Source organism: Haliotis cracherodii, unplaced genomic scaffold (assembly GCF_022045235.1).
Source record: "Haliotis cracherodii isolate W230 unplaced genomic scaffold, xgHalCrac1.p SCAF_7, whole genome shotgun sequence".
Lineage (NCBI taxonomy): Eukaryota > Metazoa > Mollusca > Gastropoda > Lepetellida > Haliotidae > Haliotis > Haliotis cracherodii.
The window spans coordinates 37,157,986-37,183,034 of record NW_027266330.1 but is presented as its reverse complement, the minus strand read 5'-3'; the positions used below and the strand labels follow the sequence as shown (position 1 = coordinate 37,183,034).

The window sequence follows — 25,049 nt, the reverse complement described above, 5'->3', positions numbered from 1 at the left end:
TTGCTGTCCAGTGTACACCAGAAGCATGGCACACCGTGCTTCACAGTATGAGGTACAAAGTAATATTTTGACAATGAATATTCACACAATGTAAAAACTACATGCAAATAATTTCTGTATGAAACTGCTTTGTTATCTATTATATTCTATATTTTAGCAAGATTGTCTTTTGATGTAAAAGTCTAGTGTGGATGACATATGAAAGTATATTGTGAATGAGATATAAAAGTATAGATCTGATACAATTTGTACACAGTTAACTGATGACATTTGTATTTAGGCACCCAGTGAGGCGGAAAGTAAGCATGACGTGCCTTACACAGCTGATGACTGTTGCCACCTACTTTTACAATCACTTTGTCAGTGTACATATTATTTTGACAAATTTATCTTAATAAATTGTTTTATTTTTCAGGTCCCTCAATGATAATAACAACATGTGTCGACCTGACGTTGATTAATGAATAATTTGCATACTCGTATATGCAAGGGGTCGACGTATGGTTCTCAGTAGGAAGTGACAACTTGGAGACGATGGCTTGCGGTATATACATTTTTACTTTATAGATGTAGATATATACATACAAAAGACACTATGTGCCAGGTCAGCACATAGTGGTAGTGGTTGTTGTCTAGGTGCCCCAGAGCACCCAGCCTAACCCTAGCTAGGCTAAGGGTAAGACCTTTCTTTCTCCTCCCAATCTCACTTACTTACTTACTTACTTTGGAGATTTAACGTGCGCTTTCCGACTGATGCGTATTTCGCACACGGGTTCTCCCAATCTCTCTCGACCAAGGCTTATATAGCCAAGGTCACCTGACATTTAGTAAGTAATAAATATAAATGTAAACAGTAATTCATCAGCAGGATGGCAGACAGTCGATGTACACAAAAATGGGGATTAACAATTAGGATTAGCATCTTATAAATAACAGCAATTAAGTGTCATGGCTCCAGGGTAATGAGCCTTTTAAATAAAATGCTCTTCAGACAATGGGTGTCGTAAATCAGTTGCTATGACAACTATATGGAAGAAAATGAGAGCGACAAAACCCTTTCCATATTCATATGGAATCTCTGTCAAAAACAGAGTCGATTGTACTATTCTGACTATATCATGAGCATGTGTTAATGAATCACTATCAAATAGTGATCATACCAGGTGTTTGCGAAAGGTTAGAGTATTCTGCCCTACCGGTGTCAGAAGAAATTCCGTGGGTTGAGATCCATTTTCATTGTGTGCAAATTGTGCTTATTCTCAGTCATAAAATATTAGTGTGTCTTGTGAGGTACTGTGTTTCAGACAACAAGAGAACTGTGCTTTTGAAATAGTCAACCAGTGCACTAACAAGTTGCCATTGAGCATTTAGCCAGTACATGTGCTATTGTCCTCAGTCTTTTCCCCAGCCTTCGCCCTTGCCCCAAACTACCTGATCCAGCATCAGCCATCCTGTATTACAGAAACTTATAAACAGAAACAGCAAAGGCTGATTGTTGTCAGAGACCATAAAACAAGATTTCAATGAAAAATGTTTATTATAGTGAGCATTGAGAAAAACAGTACATACATCAGATGGAAATTGTTCATGAATCACCTCGACAACACAAGATTGAATAAGCTGATTCTTCAACTATTTCTGCAAATCCAAATGTGAACCTCTTGTTTATGAGGTGTAGACAGATTCTGAAATGAAAGAGTGCCTTTGATTAGTTGCACAGTACAGACTATTACAAAAATATCATACCGTTTAAATGTATATTTTTGTCATTCAATCTTGAGGGAAGCCTATAGAAGAAGCAACTTATATTGATGATATATGCATAATTTTTATACCATGTTAATAATTCAAAAATAGCCAAAACAGTTTATAGTTTTCCATCATGTTGACATGATGTGTTTATTACTATTGGTTTGAATACTTCTTGGAATATTGTGGACATGTTTCAATATCACTGATGTAATTTAATAACCTATATATGTTTTCATAACTGTCTCGCAAATAAACATTTATGGTACTGGAGATTTATTTTACATGTCAAATTTGTTTGTTTTGCATGATAGATCTTCAAATACATAATAAAATATATTGATGAAAGCAAATCATATATTTTTTCTAAACTTTATTTCAAGTGTTCATATAAAATAGGGTGGTGGGGTAGCCTTGTGGTTAAAGTGTTTGATCGTCACGCTGAAGACCCAAGTTCGATTCCCCACATGGGTACAATGTCTGAAGCCCATTTGTGGTGTCCCCCGCTGTTATATTGCTGAAATATTGCTAAAAGCGGCGTAAAACCCTACTCACTCACCCATATGAAAAAATGATTGCAGATTTCATAAATCTGAACTTATTGAAGAAGCAAAACCATCTTAATCTGAAACTGTTCCAGATGATTGCTGAAGGGAACAACACTGAATTATTATTATTATGATTTACCCATTCCTTGATTGTGGGGACCGCCTCCGTGGTCTAGTGGTAGAGCGTCCGCCCGGAGAGCAGAAGGTCCGGGGTTCGATCCCTGGTCGTGTCATACCAAAAGACGTTTAAAGATGGTACTTGTTGTTACCTTGTCTGGCGCTAAGCATTAAGGGACTAAAACAAGGACTGGTCGGCTCGGACTCAGTATACTGTGTCTGAGTGGGGTATTCATGTTAAACTGCGGCATGGTATCTCAGTGAGCTAGCACTATAAATCGGCATCAGTCCTAACTAGTACAAGCACACACACACACACACACACACACACACACGTACATGCACATCGCTATATAAGTGCAATAGTCTCGGATGCGACGTTAAACCCCATTTTACCTCACCTGATTCTAAGGTCATTCCTTTGGTACATATACATCTGTGTCCACCTTTAGTTTGAGTCACAGCATTACAGACAGACAGACAGACAGACATGTTTATTCATGATCAGTAAAAGGCCAATGGCCCAGAATACAGACATGTGAGCATGACATTTACAGGGCACAGAATTTATCATTAATTATTTTGTGAGCATAGTATAAGAATTTACAAACTAGAAATAATGTTTGCTCATTATAATTACTAAGAATATTTATTACATGAGAATTACTGTAATGAGTAGGCATAGGAAGATTAACAAGGTATTTTTGTCTTAGGGCAGAATATTAATTACAATAAAAGAGTACATGAAATTCATCCTCAATGACATTAACTCCCTTACTACTACAATAGTTACAAAATCTGAGTGAACGGTCTGTTTTAATATATCTGCCAGTTTCTAAAGCTATTTTAAAATTTGAACATCTGAATTTAGTAAAAACAATTCTTAAATGGGTAGGGAGTGGACATGACAAGTACCTTTCAACATTTAACATGGATTTAAAATGCTTTTAAAGATCACATTTTGGAGAAGAGTTTACAGAAGCACTCCAGAATTGCTGTAAATTATCTTTGAGCCTTTGCTTAAGATGGAGAATAAAAGCATTCACAGCATTACATTCATAAAGCAAAGAATTTAATCAAAGATTTCAGGGCATATTTTTATATGAAATCAGAGCTCTGGTTCATCTCTTACTGGTCTACTGGTGTAAACAACTCATTGCTTTAGGCCTACAGACTGTAATTTGTTATGAAATTGGATTTTTACCACATGATATAAGGTATGTTAACATTTAGAACACACAGAACACAGGTTATGGGGTTGATATGCATGTGATTATTTCCAGTCAGTTAGGACAAAGTTTTAAGGGGTGGTTGTTACAGATGATTTGCCCAAAAAGTCAGGTCAGGAAGTCTTAATTTCCAAACAAAAAGTTACAATTTCAAATATTTTTTATTAAATTTCAACAAGTTTTAATAATAGTTTCTGAAATAATTTATATATATTGATAGTGACAGTAAATGAGCTTTTTGTAAACATTTTACATATATCTGGTCCACTCAATTAAACAACCCACTGTTTTAAATAATTAATTATATACTGAACAACAAAAGTTCCTGTGACATTGAATAAGATTTAATGCAAAGTTATGTTTTTTACCAAATCTGAAAAAATTTCAGTTTTCAACAGATAAAAGACTCCTGTACTGACTTCAGAAAAAGCATGATTTTATTATGAAATTTTTATGGTTCTGTTCGGATGAACAAAACCTTCCAAATGGCGTGCTGGTTTTCTTGGGGGAATTAGTCAGCAAAGAGCCGGAGTCACAGGAGACTAATCACAATTTTATTTACAAGAACAATTAACAATGAACAATTTACAATATATTAGAATATAGCTGAGGGTGCCACAGAGAGTCAGTACAACCCTCTGGGCTGTGGGAGAGAGGTCTGCTTGGTATGAGCGTCAAACCCCTTCTGCTTAACATTTTGCTTTTGTATGTATTTAACAAAACTTAGAACAACAAAAAGGAATATGATTGGTTGATACACAATGGGTTGTGCCTTATGGTTAATGAATGGCTAGACAGAGGGGAATACTTAATCCTGTTAGTCCTGTTTGACTGGCACTAATATTGTTGACATATTTACTGGGTGCTTTGAAAGAGATTATGGTGTCACAATATGTCCCATATGCTTGTATGGGGGCTAATCCTTAATGAGTCTAAATTGAAGTAATTGCTGAATGTTATTCTAATATAGGTGATGACAGATTTACTTAAATAAAATAGCTCAAGGCAATCTATAAGACTATGTAGACATATCTTTTGCCTTATTGGATATTATGTCTGGGAGATGGGATCTTGATACCTTAGGCTAGTATTTATCTAAAAGCTTTAAATCTATTAAACGATGTAGACATAACTTTTGTCTTATTGAATAGTATGTCTAGGAGATGTGTTTTCGTTACCTTAGGCTAGCATCTATCTAAAATGCTATAACTGAAACTACTGATATGATGTATAAATATTTCACCATGATAACTCATAAAAGCACATAATGTGGATCTAATTATTATGGGAAAACTTAGTATAAATGTTATATCATGATAATTTCATAAAAAACATGAACATGCCAAAATGTCAATTTACTAATCAATAGCCTGTGTGTCCACCTCTGGTTGCGATGCAAGCAACACATCTTCGTTTCATGGAATGGACCATGCATCGCACAAAGTCCCGTGGGATATCTGTCCATATCTGCTGGAGCATGTTTCGAAGTTCCTGGAGTGTCTGTGGAACACGTGGTTGATGTCGAAGGCGCCGATCCATCTCATCCCACATGTGCACGATTGGTGAGACATCAGGGGAGCTAGCCGGCCAGGGGATGACATTCACGTTGTTTTGTTGAAGAGAATCCTGAACAAGTCGAGCAATATGAGGCCGGGCGTTGTCATGTTGAAAGGTAATGCGTGGGCCATGATGACACAAAAACGGTAGAACAACAGGGCCAATGATCTCGTCGCGGTAGCGCTGTCCATTGAGATATCCCTCTACCACTATCAAACGGGTCCTCTGTCTTGATGTAATCCTACCTAATACCATGACGCTGCCGCCCCCTAACCAATCTTCTTCCATGACACAATGGTTGACGTAACGTTCACCTCGACGTCGGTACACTCGAATCCCTCCATCCTGTGGCTGAAGTGAAAACGATACTCGTCAGTGAATAGAACTTTGTTTGTTTGTTTGTTTGTTTGTTGTTTAACACCGCACTCAGCAATATTCCAGCTATATGACGGCGGTCTTTAAATAATCGAGTGTGGACCAGACAATTCAGTGATTAATATCTTGACCATCGATCCACGCAATTGGGATCGATGGCATGCATCAACCAAGTCAGCGAGCCTGACCAACCGATCCCGATAGTCGCCTCTTACGACAAGCATAGCCACCTCTTACGGCAAGCATGGGTTGCTGAAGACCTATTCTACCCCGGAATCTTCACGGGTCTACACGGGCTTGAACTCATTCTATACGAATATATTATGCTATACACGCTATCATCGAGTTCCTGTGCATGCGGGTCATCAGGCGTGACAAAAATCTCTTAGAATATTAGATCTACGTTTCCGCTTCTGAAAATGTAATAATGAGCATATAGGTAATTTAGGTATACACACATCAAAGTGTTATTCTTACTAGTCACTGGTAGGCCTAATTGTGTAGATGTCGAGTCGGGTTCGGGTGACACATCAGGTGATGTGGGTCTTCTCTTGTTTCCACTTGATTTTCATCGTTTCCATACCACGGAACTTGCCCTGTTGGTTCATAAGCGTATGGTTTTGCGATTTCTTGATGGGTCAAGAGAACTTCTTCGGATCAGGCAGTATATCGGATGCCATGTTGTAATAACATAAACTGGTACATGATATCTTTTGCGTTGTGACAAGACAGGGACCCAGTTAGATTGGCACCAATTACGTCATAATCTAAGGGGGATAACTCAGGCCTGTTTAGCTCGGAAACCGAAGGCCTCATAACTGCATGACATTTTCACACTTACCGTGAGCTTCCTACTTTCACTGTGAGAAAAATGAGGGGATATTTTCAAACACTGATACTAATTCTAAAATTGCGTTTTGCTTAAAATAAGAAAGAAAGTGATTTTTGCGAGTGCACTTCCCCTTTAAGTGTCTTAATAATTTTATGGCTGCTGTGAACAGCAAGCAAAAGAAGGCACCTTTTCTCCAAAGACGGCTTGACAAATCTTATGAACAGCATCAGTCACGCGATGAATGTATCCTGGTTCACCAGGAACACCCGAGGATGCTGGTGGTGTACCTTTACATCTACAGAATAATATGTCTACCAAAATACCACTTTATAGTGCCACTATTCATGGTAATTTACATCAAACATCAAGGTTAAAGCGAAGAGCTTACAGCCATAAGGGCCAATGTCATGTGCACTTCATTTGGTGAGGTGAAATGGAGATTATTGCACTTATATATAGCGACGTGCATGCAAGTGTATGTGTGGCTGCTTGTACTAGTTAGGACTGATGCCGATTTATAGTGCTAGCACACTGAGATACCATGCCGCAGTTTAACATAAATACCCCACTCAGACACAGTATACTGACTCTGAGCCGACCAGTCTTTCTTTTAGCCCCTTAATGCCGAGCGCCAGACAGGGTAACAACAAGTACCATCTTTTAACGTCGTTTGGTATGACGCGGCCGGGGGTCGAACCCCGGACCTTCCGCTCTCCGGGCGAACGCTCTACCACTAGACCACGGAGGCGGTCGGACTTCGTTTTGGGAAAAGTAATGAAAACCATAACCATTTCCCTGCTAATGAACATTGTTCAGTCATCGATAACTTCCTAAGCTTCAGGCCATTCTGACAGCAGAGAGATAAATGTTGTTATCAAAAAACATTCAAAAAAGGAAATAAACTTATGTTTTTAGTTTGTTTAAGGGTGAACCGGGTCAGTGTCTGTATTTTCGCCCTTTTACACTCAGACAGTTGCATGGGACTTAACATGTGAGATTGGTAAACTACTAGTGAAAAAAGTACAAACACATACTATTGAAGCACTTTTAAATGATTTTAACTAATGCCAACTTTGTTGAAATAGTTGAAACATAATAATAATGTGTCCTAACTTTCAAAATCTCTTGAACAACATGTCCCAACCACGCACGGAAATGAGAGCTAAAAGGGCCAAAATCAAGCAAAGTGACATATAACTTGACTTTGGCCCTTTTACACAATTTTCAGTAGTTATATCTCCCAAAACTTTTCAATGAAAACATACAATATGTTTTCTACAGGTAGACAAGGACGCATAGACGTTATCTATGCAATAATATGCCTTTTGGCGCTAAGCTCTTCAAGATATATTAGAAATGTTTGGTCTGTAATCGGTACCACTTAGCCCGGGCGGTGGTTAGCAACTAAAACCTCACAGAGGTATCATGGTAACAATTTGGACATGTCGAATAGCATTAAATCTACGTAAATATCAATTTATACTGTCCTAGATCGAGGTGTTAAACGCAAAACACGTTTCTTATAGTAAACTTCTTCCCCCAAGACTCTCAACATATCTAAAGTGTATCTAGCATGATTTTTACCGAAAAGCCACTTTATAATTCTTACAGATCGTGGTATTATAAAACGCGAACCAAACGCGCTGCTCAAGGCAAAAACCATTATTTGTCCTCAAGTGTACAGAAGTAACTTATAAATATGATTATCCGAAAATAACAAGAAAATAAAAGCGCAATGCCACATGCATGATCGAACGACAGCCTAGTACAGCTCAATTAGGGTTACATACTGAAATTACGTATCTGTAACAGAATATGTTTTCACTGGGGATTCCGGGTCAGAAAAGGTCCCCAGCAACCTGTGCTTGATTGATCGGTGGGTCAGGGTCGGTAACTTGAAATTGTTGTCATTGTACCCCTTTGGCATGGAACGTTGTTCTAAGTTGTTCATAATATCAATCATCTGGTCAGGAGTATCTCCAGGTCCCTGAAGTGAAGAATGAAGTCGGGTGAAGAAGGCAAACGAGGTATTTTATGGCACTTCGGTCACTATATTGATGAAAGTGTTGTCATGCCGAAATGTTTGTTATCAACAAAGTGTAGCCGTATTCGGCTACGTTTTGAAAGGCAAGTAAACTGAAACAAATGATTGGTTTTTTGTTGCGAACATCAGTTTTCCTAGATACAGTTGGTCAATTTTCGAGACGATTTGGTTTGTCATTTTGTATCGTTTGTTTTAGGCTATTTCCGTTATTCAAACTGAAGTTTGTCATGCATTAGCGATTAGGTTTGCCCTAAAGAATTAAAATCTGCAAAGTTGCCATTTGAGTTTACTTTGCCTTTAAGCAAACACCTCGCGAAGAATTTTTTTTGGAAAATTGAAAACAACAAAATATACGAAAAATGTTCCAAAATGCTTTGTCCTCGAAAAAGAAATCAAGTGCGTATTTAGGAAAACTTGGGACATTTTTGAGAGGGAAGGCTATACATATCTTTTTTTTCCAAAGCAGATAGGAGTTTCCGTACTGTTATAATCGTTACACGAATGACGACGATGACGACGACAACAAATATGATGATAAAGCAATCATGTGTGTGTATGTGTTTGAAGGACCTGTAAACGCATTTACAAAAACAAAATGAGGAACAATCTTTTCATACAGTTGTAAAACTCATCTTTTAATCTCTCCAAATTTATTGTACACTTCCGTCAAAACTTTCTGTAACGCTATGTTGCCTGCTGACTAAATAATGGGAAGGACTATGTACCTGAGATCGAAATCGTCTATATAATGGGGAAAAAATAGGCCAGGGATGTCAAATGCAACTCACTCCCCACTGATGTATTATCTAACGTGTTTCCATTATTAAACTAGCATTATATTTACCGAAATGCCACTTTATAATTGTCCCAGATCGTGGTATCAGAACCAAACACGTTGCTCAAAGTGAAAATTGAAAACAACAAATTCTAAGAAAAATGTTCCAAATTTCTTTCAGTCCTCGAAAAGGAAATCAAGTTCTTATTTAAGAAAACTTGGGAAATTATTGAGAGGGAAGGCTATAGTTGTGTGTTTTTTCACCGAAGCAAATAGGAGCTTCCGTTCTGTTATAATCGTTACATGAATGACGACGACGACGACGACGATGGTAAAGCAATCATTGACTGTATGAAGGACATGTAAACGCATTTACAAATAATAGAAGGCGATACAAACCAAGTCTATTCATGCAGCTATAGAGCTCATTCACAAGGCTCTCCAACTCATTTTCTCCAATTTCTGACAAAACCTCAAAACAAAACTCAGTGTTGCCAGTAAATAAAATAATGCGGAATTTATGCTTGAGATTAAAAGGGTATATAGTGTGTTAAATACATTGAAGAAACAGTTTGCAGGAATCGTGTGACCATGTGCTATTATTTATAGTAGTAACAACAACAATAATTGTTGTATTTATAGTAAAATATATTTAAGGTAAGTTGTTATTTTCAAGATTCTGTATATAAAACAATTGCCTTGAAACTTCCAATCATAATAAGAAAAGTGACCATAAAAATAACTTTTTAAAAATCTACGAGACTGAGTGGGATTCGAACTCGCACTTGCAGATTGTTTGGAAGCATTATGGAGAGACAGGTAAAATGACGCAAAAGAGGGCCGAGGATTGCGTCAGTGGACGATTCTTCACGGGACTGGGAACCCGTGCTCCTCTTCTTCTTGCGGCGATCGTTGTACCTAGATAAATGTATTTACACATAAAATATCGACTTTCGAAGTATCCACGCGACTACGCCTCGCCCGACACACAGCGATGAATTAAAGCCTGTAGTTCTTATCAGTCTCTTGCGCAATCAACTATCATTCAGACAAGCTCGGTAGTTTCCGTAGCGCCCCATCGAGGTCTATGACATATTTTATTCGGTATTTTTCTGTAACATGCTGGTATAGCATATACAGGACTAGCGCACCTGAGATGAACTCGTGCAAGCGTAAGACTGACTGGTTTGATCTTGTAATCGACATCAACGTTCAGTGGTGTATTGTGTTAGTGTGAGGTTTACAGACGTATGCGATAACCCCTCCGTGACGTCACTGTGAACTTTGTGTACTTAGTACTTGTTGTGGGTGATATTGGTGTTACACTGTTTGAACAAGGAGCGGGTTCGGTTGAACGCTGCCTTGAACAGAATTCCAGTTATATCACGGCGTGTGAGCTTAATGTGGAAGGAAAGCCCGAAGTGATGCAGGTCTCAGACGTTTACTACTCTGGTTGATTGCCGCTTGGTCTTTTAACGCCGCAATATTCCAGCTATGTGACGGCGGTCTGTAAATAATCGAGTCTGGACCAGACAATCCAGTGATTACTATCATGCGCATCAATCCACGCAATTGGGATTGATGACGTGCATCAACCAAGTCAGCGAGCCTGACCACCCGATCCCGTAAGTCGCATTTTACGACAAGCATAGTTGCCTTAAACGGCAAGCATGGGTTGCTGAAGACCTATCTACCCCGGATCTTTACGGGACTACTACTCTGGTGAAACCCACACCTTTACTGTTTAAATTAAAAGTGACGTTAAACCAAACTCACTCGCTTCTTGTACATAACTGTTTGTTTGTTGTTGTTTAACGACGCTCTCAGCAATATTCCAGCTATATGACGGCGGTCTGTAAATAATGGAGTATGGACCCGACAATCCAGTGATTGACATCATGAGCATCGATCTCACGCAATTGGGATGCGATGATACGCATCAACCAAGTCAGCGGGCCTGACCATCCGATCCCGTTATAGTCGCCTCTTACTACAAGAATGGGTTGCTGCTGAAGACCTATTCTACCCCGGATTCTTTGAGGGACTTGTACAAAACTAAAACAAGGAAGTTATGCTGAGTTATGTGGACTTATGCAAGGTCATGTTGAGAGATGTTGAGTGATGATGAGTGATGTCGAGTTGTGTTGTGCTGACTAAAGCTGAGTTGTGTTGAGTTGTGCTGAGGTATGTTGAGTTTTATGAGTGAGTGGAATGTGTGGTGTCAGAGCTGTTATAGGGCAAGTAAAGTCTGACATATCAACTTTACAGATTTTAATACTTTAGGACATACTTAATCACAAATGATTGACCAAATTCAAAATGAAAATCGGAAACAGGGTAAAAAGGACGATAAAAAATGACACGCGAAATCGTCCCTAAAACGAAAAATGTCCTGGAGGTTAAAACGGGTTCCCGCTGCTTGACGCGCTGGGCAATTTCAACGATCGGCCGACGCCCAGTCTGCCTGGTGGTTTATTAGGGGTCTTCCTATTGCTATGGGTACAAATTCACCCGAGCATGGTGATATGTAAGATAATTGGGTTGTCCCGGTGTGGACCCTAGAGGCATGGGGATAATGTGCGGAGCCCGTTCCTGGGCCCCGTTCCACAAAGCAATTGTAGCCCTAAGACGATCGTAACTCCCATACTTTAACATAGACTTTGTACAACGACGCCCTGGTGTACCCCGGGGCAGTGCCGGAATGTTACTGAGAGGCATAAAGAATTTCGATGGTAAACCGACCATTTATATATTTGTTTCTCGATACTATCCATGCAGTGTATTTGCTAACGTATCTACATTAAAATTGTATATTATAAAATGAGAATCCGTTTATACATAAAATGACCATGTGTCATGTCAAATAAACGATTTTAATAAGGATTTAGTGGTATTTCTTCATTTCTAGTTCATATTTGTGTGAGTGAGTGAGTATGGTTTTACGCCGCTTTTAGCACTATCCTAGCAAAATCACGGCGGGGGACACCAGAAATGGTCTTCACACATTGTACCTATGTCGGGAATCGAACTCGGGTTTTCGGCGTGACGAGCGAACGCTTTAACCAGTAGGCTACCCGACCACCCCTCTCATATTTGTGTGAGTTTAGTCTTTGTCCTAATCTCACCTCACCACGTTGACGCGGGTGGAGAAGGCTGACATGAGTGAGTGAGTGAGTTGAGTTTTACTCCGCCTTGATCTGTATTTCAGTTGTGTTACCATGTTTCACATATCATATATTTTTAACATAAGCATTGTTTTGTTTTCTACAACCTTTATTTAAACAGAATCAGAGTCGACACTTTAAAATAAATGTAACATCTCCAGTAATGCAGACAATGCAAATCAACTACATGTTTCATGATATTATTACATAAACTGAACTAAATATTGCCAACTACTAATGTTTGACACCTACCATTTGAAAACAACAAAATTTCCTCTCACTAAAGTGGGACCCTTCAAAGAAAAAAATACTTACTACCCTTTCAGATGAGATGTTCATCGTATGGTATTCCCCATGGAGACATGCTTAGATGCCCACACGATTCTCAACACATATATAGCAACACAAATATCTGGTTACTTATCACCGAGCGTGAAACATAACATACGAGTGAGTGAGTATGGTTTTACGCCGCTTTTAGCAATATTCCAGCAATATCACGGCGGGGGACACCAGCAATGGGCTTTACACATGTCGGGAATCGAACCTGGGTCTTCGGCGTGACGAGCTAACGCTTTAACCACTGGGCTACCTGACCGCCCCCATACCATACGAAAACGTCTCACATAACATGACAAAGTTGTCATTTTGTATTCATTCCTCTGATCAATTGGTCACTATGATACTCTATGTAGGTGGGATAAGCTATTAAAATGTTTATATTGTAGTAACAGAATGGAATCTTCAGTTAAACTAGTTCTAATCCCAAAATGGAATAAAAATATATCTTCATTTCTACAAATTCGAATCCGCGACTTCCAAAATATTTTTCCCCTTTATGACCGTTGTGGCTAATCTATTATTAAATTACCCGACAAAACGTACAAGACCTACGAAAATATTAAATATAACTTTAGTTGCAAATGAACGTCACCTATATACAATCGCTGCTTTAAATCCGACTAATAGTGAACAGAGTACAGGCGAGTTAATCACATCACATCACATCACATCACTTCATCTGACATCGACATCTTCATCGCCTTCACGAAGAGTCGAGTATCAAGTCTTCCCAGCTGCAAGACATCGCCGGAAATACAGTGTATGCTTACATCAGCGTTGCCATAGTTACAAGCACCCCAGACCGGAAGCAGAGACATTCCAAAATCAACTCTAGGGACGACAGAGAACGAGTCGTCACGCTCAAGGTCAAAGATCACAAGCCTGTGATGCTGACTGTTCAAGAGGATACCAAACTTGAAGGACATCGTTTGTGCAATCTTGTGTCCCTTTATAGGACTGTGATCGAAGATTTCCCCTCCTCCCCACACACTCTTGCATAGGGTCTTCAGCTCTGGACTATACGAGATGGATATTCCCCAGGCCTGAACCTGCCCCTCCATGATGTGAGTCGAGTCAATAACCGCCCGCGAAGCCAATCCGACTTCAAACACGATCGTCCTGGCCTCAGCTTTCCTCCTCAAGACGGCTTCTATCCATATCTCCATGTAGGCGAAACCCTCAAAGTCTATGGGGAAGCCCGAGACTGAACCTCTGTAGTTGCGGACTCCCATGTCCCTGGCGGACTGGGCAAGGGCTGACATGTTGGCGGTGTCGCTGTCGCTGAACTGACGGTCAACAGCATCGTCCATGTTGGGACCTGAAGCAGAACATCACCATTAGATGATACGACTGTTTGATACTGTGGTAAAGAAAGGTTTCTGTTTCACTTCGATCCGAAATAACGCGTTTCAGAGACATCTTAGGCATGTAGAGATACTAAGGCAGAGTTACGTGGATATTGTTACTCACATAGAACTATATAGTCGTGTGTGATCTTCATGTCTGTCATCTCAGTGACAAATATAACTGCGTCTCGGGAAACATCTGGAATAGAAAATGATGGTGGAATATTTAAACAAATGGTTATGAATCCTAATCATCATCATCGCCATACTAATGATCACAATCAATAGCTTCGTTCTCACGATCCCAATCAATAGCCTCATCCTCATGATCCCAATCAATTAATAGCTTCATCCTCATGATTGCGATCAATCAATAGCCTCATCCTCATGATCCGAATCTATATCGATAGCCTCATCCTCATGATCCGAATCTATATCGATAGCCTCGACCTCATGATCAGTATCAATCAATAGCCTCATCCTCATGATCCCAATCGACAATAGCCTCATCCTCATGATCCCAATCAATAGCCTCATCCTCATGATCCCAATCAATAGCCTCATCCTCATGATCCAAATCAATAGCCTCATCCTCATGATTTCAATCATTCAATAGCCTCATCCTCATGATTTCAATCAATCAATAGTCTCATCCTCATGATCTCAATCAATCAATAGCCTCATCCTCATGATCCGAATCCATCGATAGCATCGTCCTCATGATCCCAATCAATAGCCTCATCCTCATGATCCCAATCAATAGCCTCATCCTCATGACCCCAATCAATAGCCTCATCCTCATGATCCCAATCAATAGCCTCATCCTCATGATCCCAATCAATAGCATCATCCTCATAATCCCAATCAATCAATAGCCTCATCCTCATGATCCCAATCAATCAATAGTCTCATCCTCATGATCCCAATCAATCAAAAGCCTCATCCTCATGATCCCAATCAATCAATAGCCTCATCCTCAAGATCCCAATCAATCAATAGCCTCATCCTCATGATCTAAATCAATCAATCAATAGCCTCATCCCCATAATCCCAATCAATAGTCTCACCCTCATGATCCCAATCAATCAATAGCCTCGTCCTCATGATCACAATCAATTGTCTCATCCTCATGATCCCAATCAATTACTAACCTCATCCTCATGATCCCAATCAATCAATCGCCTCATCCTCATGATCTCAATCAGTCAATAGCCTCAACCTCATGATCCCAATCAATCAATAGCCTCATCCTCATGATCCCATATCAATAGCCTCGCCCTCGTGATCCCAATCTATCAAAAGCCTCATCCTCATATTTTACTGATGCAAAAAACAGTAAAACTTAATAATCGTCCATGGGGGACCTGGCCTAGACTGAAGTTTGGATCGGTAAGACTCATCGTACCTTGACGACCTCGGGTGTTGCTAATAATGTCAACCACTGTTTTTACCCATTTGTTTTATTTACTTGATGTCCAACATGTGGTGTAACAGCACACTGTGGTGTTTCAAACTACAGGAAAGTTTGGTAAATACTCTAACGGCACAATCTAACAATAATTACTTACCAATCAGACCACAAGCCTCAAGTTGCATACCTCCAGGTAGTCGCTGTCCCTTGAAGTCAATAGGAAGATTATAAATACCCCCATCCTTTGAGGAACATATTATTCTTGACAGGACGCCATTGTACTGAGAAGGGGTAATTTCTAACTCTTGAACATCACCTGAGGGCGACTCCAGATGACCGATAATGTCGCCTGGAGAAACATCTATTGGCACAAGCTTGTCATCTAGCACCTGAATCCTCCCGATTTCTGTACAAGTGCCAGTCACCATGTTGATCAACATCACTACTGTTGTGATTTTGTTGTTGTCTGAAGGTTCCTCTTTAGGAGTATCTATGTCAGGCTTGTTTGTAGCCAAGGGTTCGTCTTTGAAGGTATCTTCAACAGGCCTGGCGTTAGCCGAAGATTCGTCTTTAGGAGTACCTTCATCAGGCTTGGTTCCAGCCTTTGGTTCATCTTTAGGAACATCTTTATCAGGGTTTGTCGTGTCTTCAAGCGGAGGCTGTGCTGTGTTGTCAGGTTGGTCTGGTATTGGCTCTGATTGGGATGGTGCATTGACCTCGTCCTTCACTGGTTTCTCTCTGTTCTCTGGAGCTACTGTTGGGATTTGTTTAGTGGGGTCTCTTGGTTTTCCTTGGGGTCCTTTCTGTAGCTGAGGCATAGATGGGTCTCGCGGTAGTACATGCCAAGGGAATTGATACTCCAGGGGTCTTTCATTATATGGTACAGGGCTGAAAGGTCTTGTTGTGTCGTGTGGGCCTTCTTCGGAGGGGACGTTGCCAGGACGTGTGTCTGGATACATGTTCTCTTTCCCATCAGGGCTCAGGGTAGGAGACTGTCCGGGGAGACTCTGAGGGGGAGTTTGGAGGTCTGTGTCTGGGGGTGTTGAACCTCTGTTGTCATTCATCGGTGGTTGAGAGTGCTGGGACTCCTGTATCAGAGGAACTATTGGTTCCTCTTTGTAAGGTGGCTTGACAGGCACTGCATCACGAGTGCCATCCCTCAAAGACAGTGGTGCTCCATCACTGCTACCACTTGCTGGTGCTTCCGAGTACTGTGGCGTTTGTGTCTGGGGCACTATTGTCTCATCTCTGTAAGATGACCTGGAAGGGATTGGTTCCTCTTTGTAAGGTGGACTGACAGGTACTGCATCACAACTCTCATCCCTCAAAGACATTGGTGCTCTATCACGGCTACCACTTATTGGTGCTTCCGAGTGCTGTGGGCTTTGTGTCCGGGGCATTATTGTTTCGTCTCTGTAAGCTGAACTGGTAGGGAGCGAATCCCTGCTTCCACAACCTGGTGACATGGATTGTGGCCCCCAGCTATCGTTCATCAGAGGTTCCGAATAATAGGGGTTTTCAACAAATGGTTCATCTCTGTATGATAGACGCCTTTGTCTGCCTTCCGTGCTTTGAGGCCCAGCTGGACCATAGGGATCATTTTCTCTCAGCCGCGGGTCATTCCTTTTCATTCCTCCTTGTATCGTAGGTTCAACGTAGTGGGGATTTATGGATGGATCAGAGCCCTGATTTCTGTCCCTGTTTCTCCCCCGTCCTTGGCCATCTGTCATTCTCGGATCAGGGTATGGAGACTTTGCTGGTGGTATCTGATCATAATTTCGATGCATTTCGCCACATATTGGCTTCATATTCCTACCTGCATAGGGACTATTGACGTCTTTGCCAGACTTGATGTCTATAACACGTCCAAAGTACCACAGCTTGTTCATGAGATCCTGGATGTTGGGAGAAAGGAACCGGAGCTTTCCAGTGCCACTGGTGAGGTGACCATTCTTCAGGATCTGATAGTGCAACAGGTTCAGGTCACCATCTGGAAGATTTCGAGGAATATCTGATTTGAAGGTTATTTCTCCTTTCCGACCCCTTTTCTTGAAAAGAAAATCCGAAATTTCGATCTGTCGGCTCCTCACTGCAGCTCTCAACTTTGCAAATGCATCCCTAATTTCCCTTTTCGGATTCTGGTTAGAGGTAGCATAAGGCCCATGTCGTTGTGTCTGTGCAATTCGTCTAGCGAGCCGCTCGGAAAGTATTTGAAGGTTGCTTCTCTCCTTTCCAAAAGCATCTTCAATATCTTCCAAAGGTTGCTGCTGCTGGCCTCTCCTCACACAGTAGAGACATACCAACTGGTCTTGGCAAAAGAACAACAGTGGGTAATCAGGGTGCTTTCCGCAGCGGAGTTTTGTGTTCCAATCTGACACTGCAACTCTTCCGAGGTCGCGGATGGACAGACATTTGTGTTTGGTGGTTGTCTGCACTTTACTGTGAGCCATCTGGCAATCCTCACAGAGAAGATGCAGGCACTCCAAGCAGAAGATGGAGGCCAGTTTGCCATCATTCTTGTTTGTACACAACAGTCGGTCTGGACATCTCCGGGCCAAGGTGACCATCAACTCATTCTTGCGAACAGGATCATCCTTGATAGTGTTCCTTTGAAACCGTTTTCGGTTACATTTGCCGCAGTCTACACTCTGCCCAGATGTTCCCTCACACCTATCGCAGATTCCATGCAGACACGGCAGCACCCTGGGTACCTTCCTGTCAATTCCAAAATGGTCTTGGCACCCAGTGCAGTACAGGTGATTCATGATGTTGATGGAAGTGGTCAGGGATTAGGTTGATTTTCCCATCTGAAGAAATATGTCAAATGCATGTATGGTTTAAAATGGGTTAAATTTTATAAAATATACAAGTTAGATGTGTCACACATGGGATTCAAACAATTAAACTGATCTGCTATATTTGGTAAATGAGTAATAGTATTTACAGAAACGTATCACAGAATTTGTACCGAAAATAGGTACTACCTATCCATGAAGTCGAAAATACCAATTTCTGTTTAACATTTCTTTGTACGTATGTATAACAGTGAATGGATTACTAAACATTATCGTCCCGTGATGATTCCGGGTTAGAATTGGTCTTCAGCAACCCATGCTTGTCGTTTGAGGCGACTTACGGGATCGGGTAGTCAGGCTCGCTGACTTGGTTGATGCGTATCATCGCATCCCAATTGCGTGAGATCGATGCTCATGATGTCAATCCCTGGATTGTTTGGTCCATACTCCATACTTTACAGACGACCGTCATATAGCTGGAATATTGCTGAATGCGGCGTTAAACAACAAACAAACAAACAAACATTATCAGTTACCTATTATTTACAGAGTAGTAGTAAACAATGTATATACATCTTTGATTGTAAGTATTGACTTAATCCTACGATAACAAGAAAAAAAACACTTTATACTGATATGATAGAACGACAGACTATTACAGTTCAGTTAGGGTTATAATGCAATTACATATCTGTCACGCAATATGTTTTCCCTAGGCATTACGGGTTAGAAAAGGTCCACCGAAAACTTTGCTTGGCGTAAGAGACGACTAAATGGAATGGTTGGTCAACAACAAACAAATACAGCGTATGTGTTAGGGTATGTACGATTTTGGGCTTGGGAAACTGAAGCTTGATTATAGTGAAGACACCAGCTGAATAACATTTATGAACCCAAATGTTTTTTAGGGTTATGAGGAATAACTATGTCTAGTGTGTTATGATATACATCGCGTCTGTTGATTCTGATACTGATGGGAGGGGCAGTCGGGTAGCCTAGTGGTTAAAGCGTTCGATTCCCGACATGGGTACAATGTGTGTTCCCCGCCGGGATATTGCTGTTATATTGCTAAAAGGGGCGTAAAACCATACTAACTTACTCACTCACTTCTACAGATGGGGTAGGGCATGATTTCCCTTTTGGCGAACACCTGGTGTCATCAAGGATTTTCAGTGATCCATTCATATTATTTTCACCTTTATTTTGTCTTTTACGTCCAATGGAATATAGAGTGGATAATCGAAACCGGTTATCCCGTGGCGTTGACATTTGTTATTATTATAGATTATTATTAAACTATACCGACAATAATATTAAATCACTTTTATATCATTATCCGTACAAAATATGCGATTTTCTGGTCCAGATTCAAATATTTACAAACCGCCATCATATAGCTCGAATATTGCTGAGAGCGGTGTTGAGCAACAAACAGCAATGTAAAAGGATGATACGGTTGATTTCTAGGCTGACCCAGCTAAATTTCTCAATCTCTCTACTATTGACGGGACACATCCCAGAAAGTACATATTATTTCACATAACTATAAAGTACATATAAATGTATATTGATGTCAGATGCACGGGATGCAAGAAACTGAAGGCTCTTGTTTCTGTATCTGGGCATTCAGGACATCGACAATATAACCCTCCATGAGCACGCGCGTGGTCATTTGTAAGCCACACCTGTACGAAACCACACCACCGAGTTACACGACAAACCAGTTGTATCACAGTGCAAAAGTGTCACTTGGTTTCAACTGTTGGAGACGCTTAAAACATTGTACAAATGTTTTAAGCTAAACATAAAGAACAAGAAATAGCATTTACCTTTCCAATTCCACACACCATCCAACGAAAGTGATGTGGCTTCAAATGTGTAGTCTTAAATCTCACTTTATGATGTAGACTGATCCGATGCAATATCATCTTCACATGGGCTTATCTCATAAACGCCACAATGAGTTATCGTCCTTTTTCCATTGTCATGACATTTAACGTACAGGCAATGAAATTCAGTCTATTATTCAACCCTCATTCACCGCCATTCTTTACGATGCATGGATTTATAAAGCCATGTATTGATGAATGGGTTATCTGAAATATTAACAGCCCCTGAATGTGTTAATGTTTAATGATTTCATCGAATGCCGAGTTATGAGGTGGTACATGCTATGTGGGCGACTGTCTTCAACCAGTACACGCCAGCTGTCGTGCCACTACCTTCAGCCTAACTTGTCAATAACCAGCCAACCAGGTCGACCGTGGAGATACCTACCTCATACCTACTCAGTAAAATGTTATTGATTGTGAGTTGATAAATAAAGGTTGATAGTTGTGGTTCGAAATTACACTAATACAGCCAGACCCTTCACACTGTGTCAGACATAATAGGCATCACAACTCAGCAAAAAACATTAGTTGTGGCCTACTTGGGGTCAATGTGGGCGGGGGAATAGGTCCTGAATAGGAAGGCCTTGTGGCCCCGTTCGGATTTGTCTATAAGCTCCAACTGGAGGTGAGGTGGGGTGAGGTGAAATGGGGTTTAACGTCACGTCCAAGATTATATAGCGACGTGCATGTACATGTGTGTGGCCGCTTGTACTAGTCCGGACTGATGCCGATTTATAGTGCTAGCCCACTGAGATACCATGCCGCAGATACCAGACACAGTATACTGTCTCCGAGCCGACCAGCCCTTGTTTTAGCTCCTAATGCCGAGCGCCAGACAGGGTAACAACAAGTACCATCTTTTAACGTCTTTTGGTATGACGCGGCCGGGGATCGAACCCCGGACCTTCCGCTCTCCGAACAGGACGCTCTACCACGGAGGCGGTCTCACTCCAACTGGATCCCGAGTGGGCATACACATATAGTCCATATGGGACATCGGTTGTGTCTGAAGGTGTTTATGTGTTTTTCCCTGAATAATTATCATATGCAACTCTTTTGTGGCATCTCTTCAGTGTCAGTAGCGTGGTGGACCAAGAGGCTGAGGCGTGTGGACGAACGTCCAACTCGATAATTCAGTATATTCCGAATGTCACGATTTAACATTACGAATTCATAAGTCACCAAGACTAAATTTCGATGAATTACCCTTTGTGACAAGTTTCGTCACAATCCTATGACGTCACCATGTCTGTCCAGCCAACCGACCAGCCTGACTAGCCAAGCTCACTAAATATGAGTATTGATGATCATCATTACGTGCGGGGGTTTTGTGGAAGTGATACCACACACACGAATATATGTTTTTGCTCTAAACGGGGGCACGGGTGGCCAAGTCGTCTAAGGCGCCGCGATTCGCTGTGATTTGCGTCCCTTAGGCACGCTAAAAACCTATGATTGTGGGTTCGAATCCCAGTTCGCCCCGACTATGTTTCTAGGTTTGTCAGAACCATACCCGTGCTCGTGGGTTTCAGCGAAGTGGTAAACGTCTGAGACCTGCATCACTTCGGGCTTTCCTCCCACATTAAGCTGACACGCCGCGATATAACTGGAATATTGTTAAAAGCGGCGTAACCCCAACTCACACACTCACTCACTTTGCTCTAAACAATTTATGATAAATTGCAGTGACCGAGAAATAGACTTGTATGGACAAGACACCATCAAAATATTAGCCATTATACTTTGACGCCATTACACGTCATACGAGCCGTAGTATCAACAGTACGAAACAATACCGTTATAAGATCTTTATATATTTTTGGATTTTATTAACTCGCTTTTATCCACAGAATGTAAACTAATACATCCATCCCTAATCCCGTCAGCCATCTTCACTACATGATTTTTTTTCTATTTTTCTATTAAACACTGCATATCTATTGATGACAAAAACTACCCAGGAATCCCAATGTAATATTATCAATTTGTTTGTGGTGTTGTCATAAACGTCTTGAACCTTTTAAAATATTCTTTGCATGGTACAGACCCTTCAAACCTGCGCATATTTTAATTGAACTCAGGGACTCTATTTCATATTGATCACACAAAACAAGTATTGAGTCAATTGACCTAGACATTACAATTTGTGCATAATGCCCTATTGTGTGCGTGTACTGTACGCACTAATTGTAAGGTTAATATGAATACTGAATAAGCTTCAAACCTTATCTGCCTCACTGATATGTGCAATGTCGACCTCTATTGTTATACATGTAATACAATGTGAACAGTGCTCCACTTTGGTGTCATATGTTATTTCTTTCAAACTGTCACTGCGTGTACACGTGTTACATATGTACAAGTTACAGCCAATGTGTAACATCAGTCAATGTGTAACATCAGCCAATGTGTGAAATGACTGAAATGTTTCACAAGCCAATTTGCTAAACGCTCGAATATTACAGTCACATTGACAACTTTTTTTCCCATTTATTATATTACGATAACGAATTCCAAACCTTTTTTATGTTCAGTTTCATCACCCAGTGGCTGAAAAAAATAGGATTTAAAGAAATGGAAAATCAATATTATGGCTTCAAAGCCTAGCATAATTATTCAATTGTGATATGTTTAAGCTCTTTTAAACTTTTCAATACCTCGCCGAAAAATAATTGTAAAATGACTGAAATATTTTTCCGTTTTTTAATTTTTTTTTAGCGACATTGAATGATTTATTTTACACATTGAATGCAACATACACAATTTACAGAGTGATTTCAGTATTGTACGTACATGGACCTCTCACATTGTGCACACTCAAGATTAGTGTTTTTTTAATATTTTATACCTATTACTCTATGTGTAGTGTTTGTTTGTTTGTTTGTTGTTTAACGCCGAACGCAATATTCCAGCTATATGACGTCGGTCAGTATATAATCGAGTCTGGACCAGAAAATCACAGTGATCGACATCATGAGCATCGATCCACACAATTGGAATACGATGACATGCATCAAACCAAATCAGCGAGCCTGACCACCCAGTCCCGTTAGTCGCCTCCTACCAAAAGCATAGTCGCCTTTTTTTTAACGGCAAGAATGGGTTGCTGAAGACCTATTCTACCCCGGATCTTCACGGGTCCAATGTGTAGTGTTCTTTATCAGATACCATATAACGATATGGTTATTAGCTTTCTATATCATTTGGTTATCAAATATCCGGATAAAACGAAGTCGGCTAAATCGAACAGTCTCCTACAACGATTAACACATTTACGATATAACGGGGTGGTATCTAAATGAGTGAGGATGTTTTTACGTCGCTTTTAGCATATAACATCTATATCATGGTTGATGACACCAGAAATGGGGTTCAAACACTGCACCCATGTGGGGAATCGAACGCGGGTCTTCGGCGTGACGAGCGAACGCTTTAACCACTAGGCTACCTCACCATCCCTTGGGTAGTATTTGAGGCAGTCTCACTGTAGATTCGAAACCTCTCATTTTAATGGGGGCACGGGTGGCCCAGTCGTCAAACGCGCCGTGATTCGCTGTGCAGAGTTGCGTCCCTTGGGGACACCAGAAACCTGTGATTGTGGATTCGAGTCCCGGTTTGCCCGGATTATGTTTCTAGGTTTGTCAGCACCATACCCGTCCTCGTGGGTTTCACCGAAGTGGTAAACGTCTGAGACCTGCATCACTTCGGGCTTTCCTCCCACATTAAGCTCACACGCCGTGATATGAATGGAATATTGTTTAAAGCGGCGTTTAACCCAACTCACTCACTCACTATCATTTAAATGTGGAACAAAGCGCTTTATGTTCGATAAACTGTTGCTCTGATATCGGACGTATACAATTCTAATGGGTTATCGGCAACCATTGTCATATGCATCAATAGCTAGACTATCGATATATCGTTGTCTTCATACGCAAGGTTTTTGTTTAAAAAAAAAAAAAAATTAGGTATCCAATTCATGGTAGAATCACAATTTGGGCGAATCAAGGCCTATAAACCACGATCATACCAGACGTTAGCCACTCATCCGGGACGCCTACATCATGTTTCAAACAAACAATCACCAACAATTTAAAGCTGTCACTGACACTGAAAAATCACACACACACTGCCTACCCTAAGATCAATGGCATAGGTCTATACAACCCATGGCCCCGTTGCACAAAGCGATCTTAGCTTTACGACTACCCATAAGCTAATGTGAAAGTATGGGAGTCACGATCACCTTAGCGCTACGATCGCTTTGTGCAAAGGGGCCCAGGACGCTTTTCAGGGTTAAATGTACTGCATCTCTAGCATTGGTAATCCTGACTGGGGTAATGCTTCACTGTACACACCCGGCATATTTCCCACACGTAGCTTTCTCCGTATTGAATAGTCTGACACTTTCACCCATACGTTTCAATATAAGTCTGTCCGTGAACACCAATCATATCTGCAATAACGATTTCACCCCTACAGAACTGTTGTGACGTGATGCAGACACCTTGTCCATAATACAGTTTTCATTACGTCACTGTTGACGTGATGCAGACACCTTTTACATAATACAGTTTGCATGACGTCACTGTTGACGTGATGCAGACACCCTGTACATAATACAGGTCGAATGACGTCACTGTTGACGCGATGCAGACACCTTGTACATAATACAGTTCTAATGACGTCACTGTTGACGTGATGCAGACACCTTGTACATAATTCAGTTTCTAATGACGTCACTGTTGACGTGATGCAGACACCTTGTACATAATACAGTTCTAATGACGTCACTGTTGTGACGTGATGCAGACACCTTGTACTTAATACAGTTTCTAATGACGTCACTGTTGACGTGATGCAGACACCTTGT

General features: G+C 40.8%; 1 protein-coding gene across 1 annotated transcript; it reads right to left on the bottom strand.

The window, feature by feature from the left end:
* Nucleotides 1-12,503: 12,503 nt before the first annotated feature.
* On the bottom strand, nucleotides 12,504-20,201 carry LOC139448415 (uncharacterized). Its single transcript, XM_071229969.1, has 4 exons — nucleotides 20,114-20,201; nucleotides 15,647-18,296; nucleotides 14,203-14,277; nucleotides 12,504-14,050 (listed from the first exon to the last, which is right to left on the bottom strand). The coding sequence occupies exons 2-4, from the start codon at nucleotides 18,252-18,254 to the stop codon at nucleotides 13,398-13,400; spliced, it is 3,336 nt and encodes a 1,111-aa protein (XP_071086070.1). The 5' UTR covers nucleotides 18,255-18,296; nucleotides 20,114-20,201; the 3' UTR covers nucleotides 12,504-13,397.
* Between the last annotated feature and the right edge of the window lie 4,848 nt (nucleotides 20,202-25,049).

Coding starts and splice junctions, on each gene's coding strand:
- LOC139448415 (XM_071229969.1), bottom strand. CDS start 18,254: ATGAATCACCTGTACTGCACTGGGTGCCAAGACCATTTTGGAATTGAC. Junction 14,278..15,646: donor TGAGGCTTGTGGTCTGATTG/GTAAGTAATTAT, acceptor TTTCTATTCCAG/ATGTTTCCCGAGACGCAGTT. Junction 14,051..14,202: donor ACACGACTATATAGTTCTAT/GTGAGTAACAAT, acceptor GTTCTGCTTCAG/GTCCCAACATGGACGATGCT.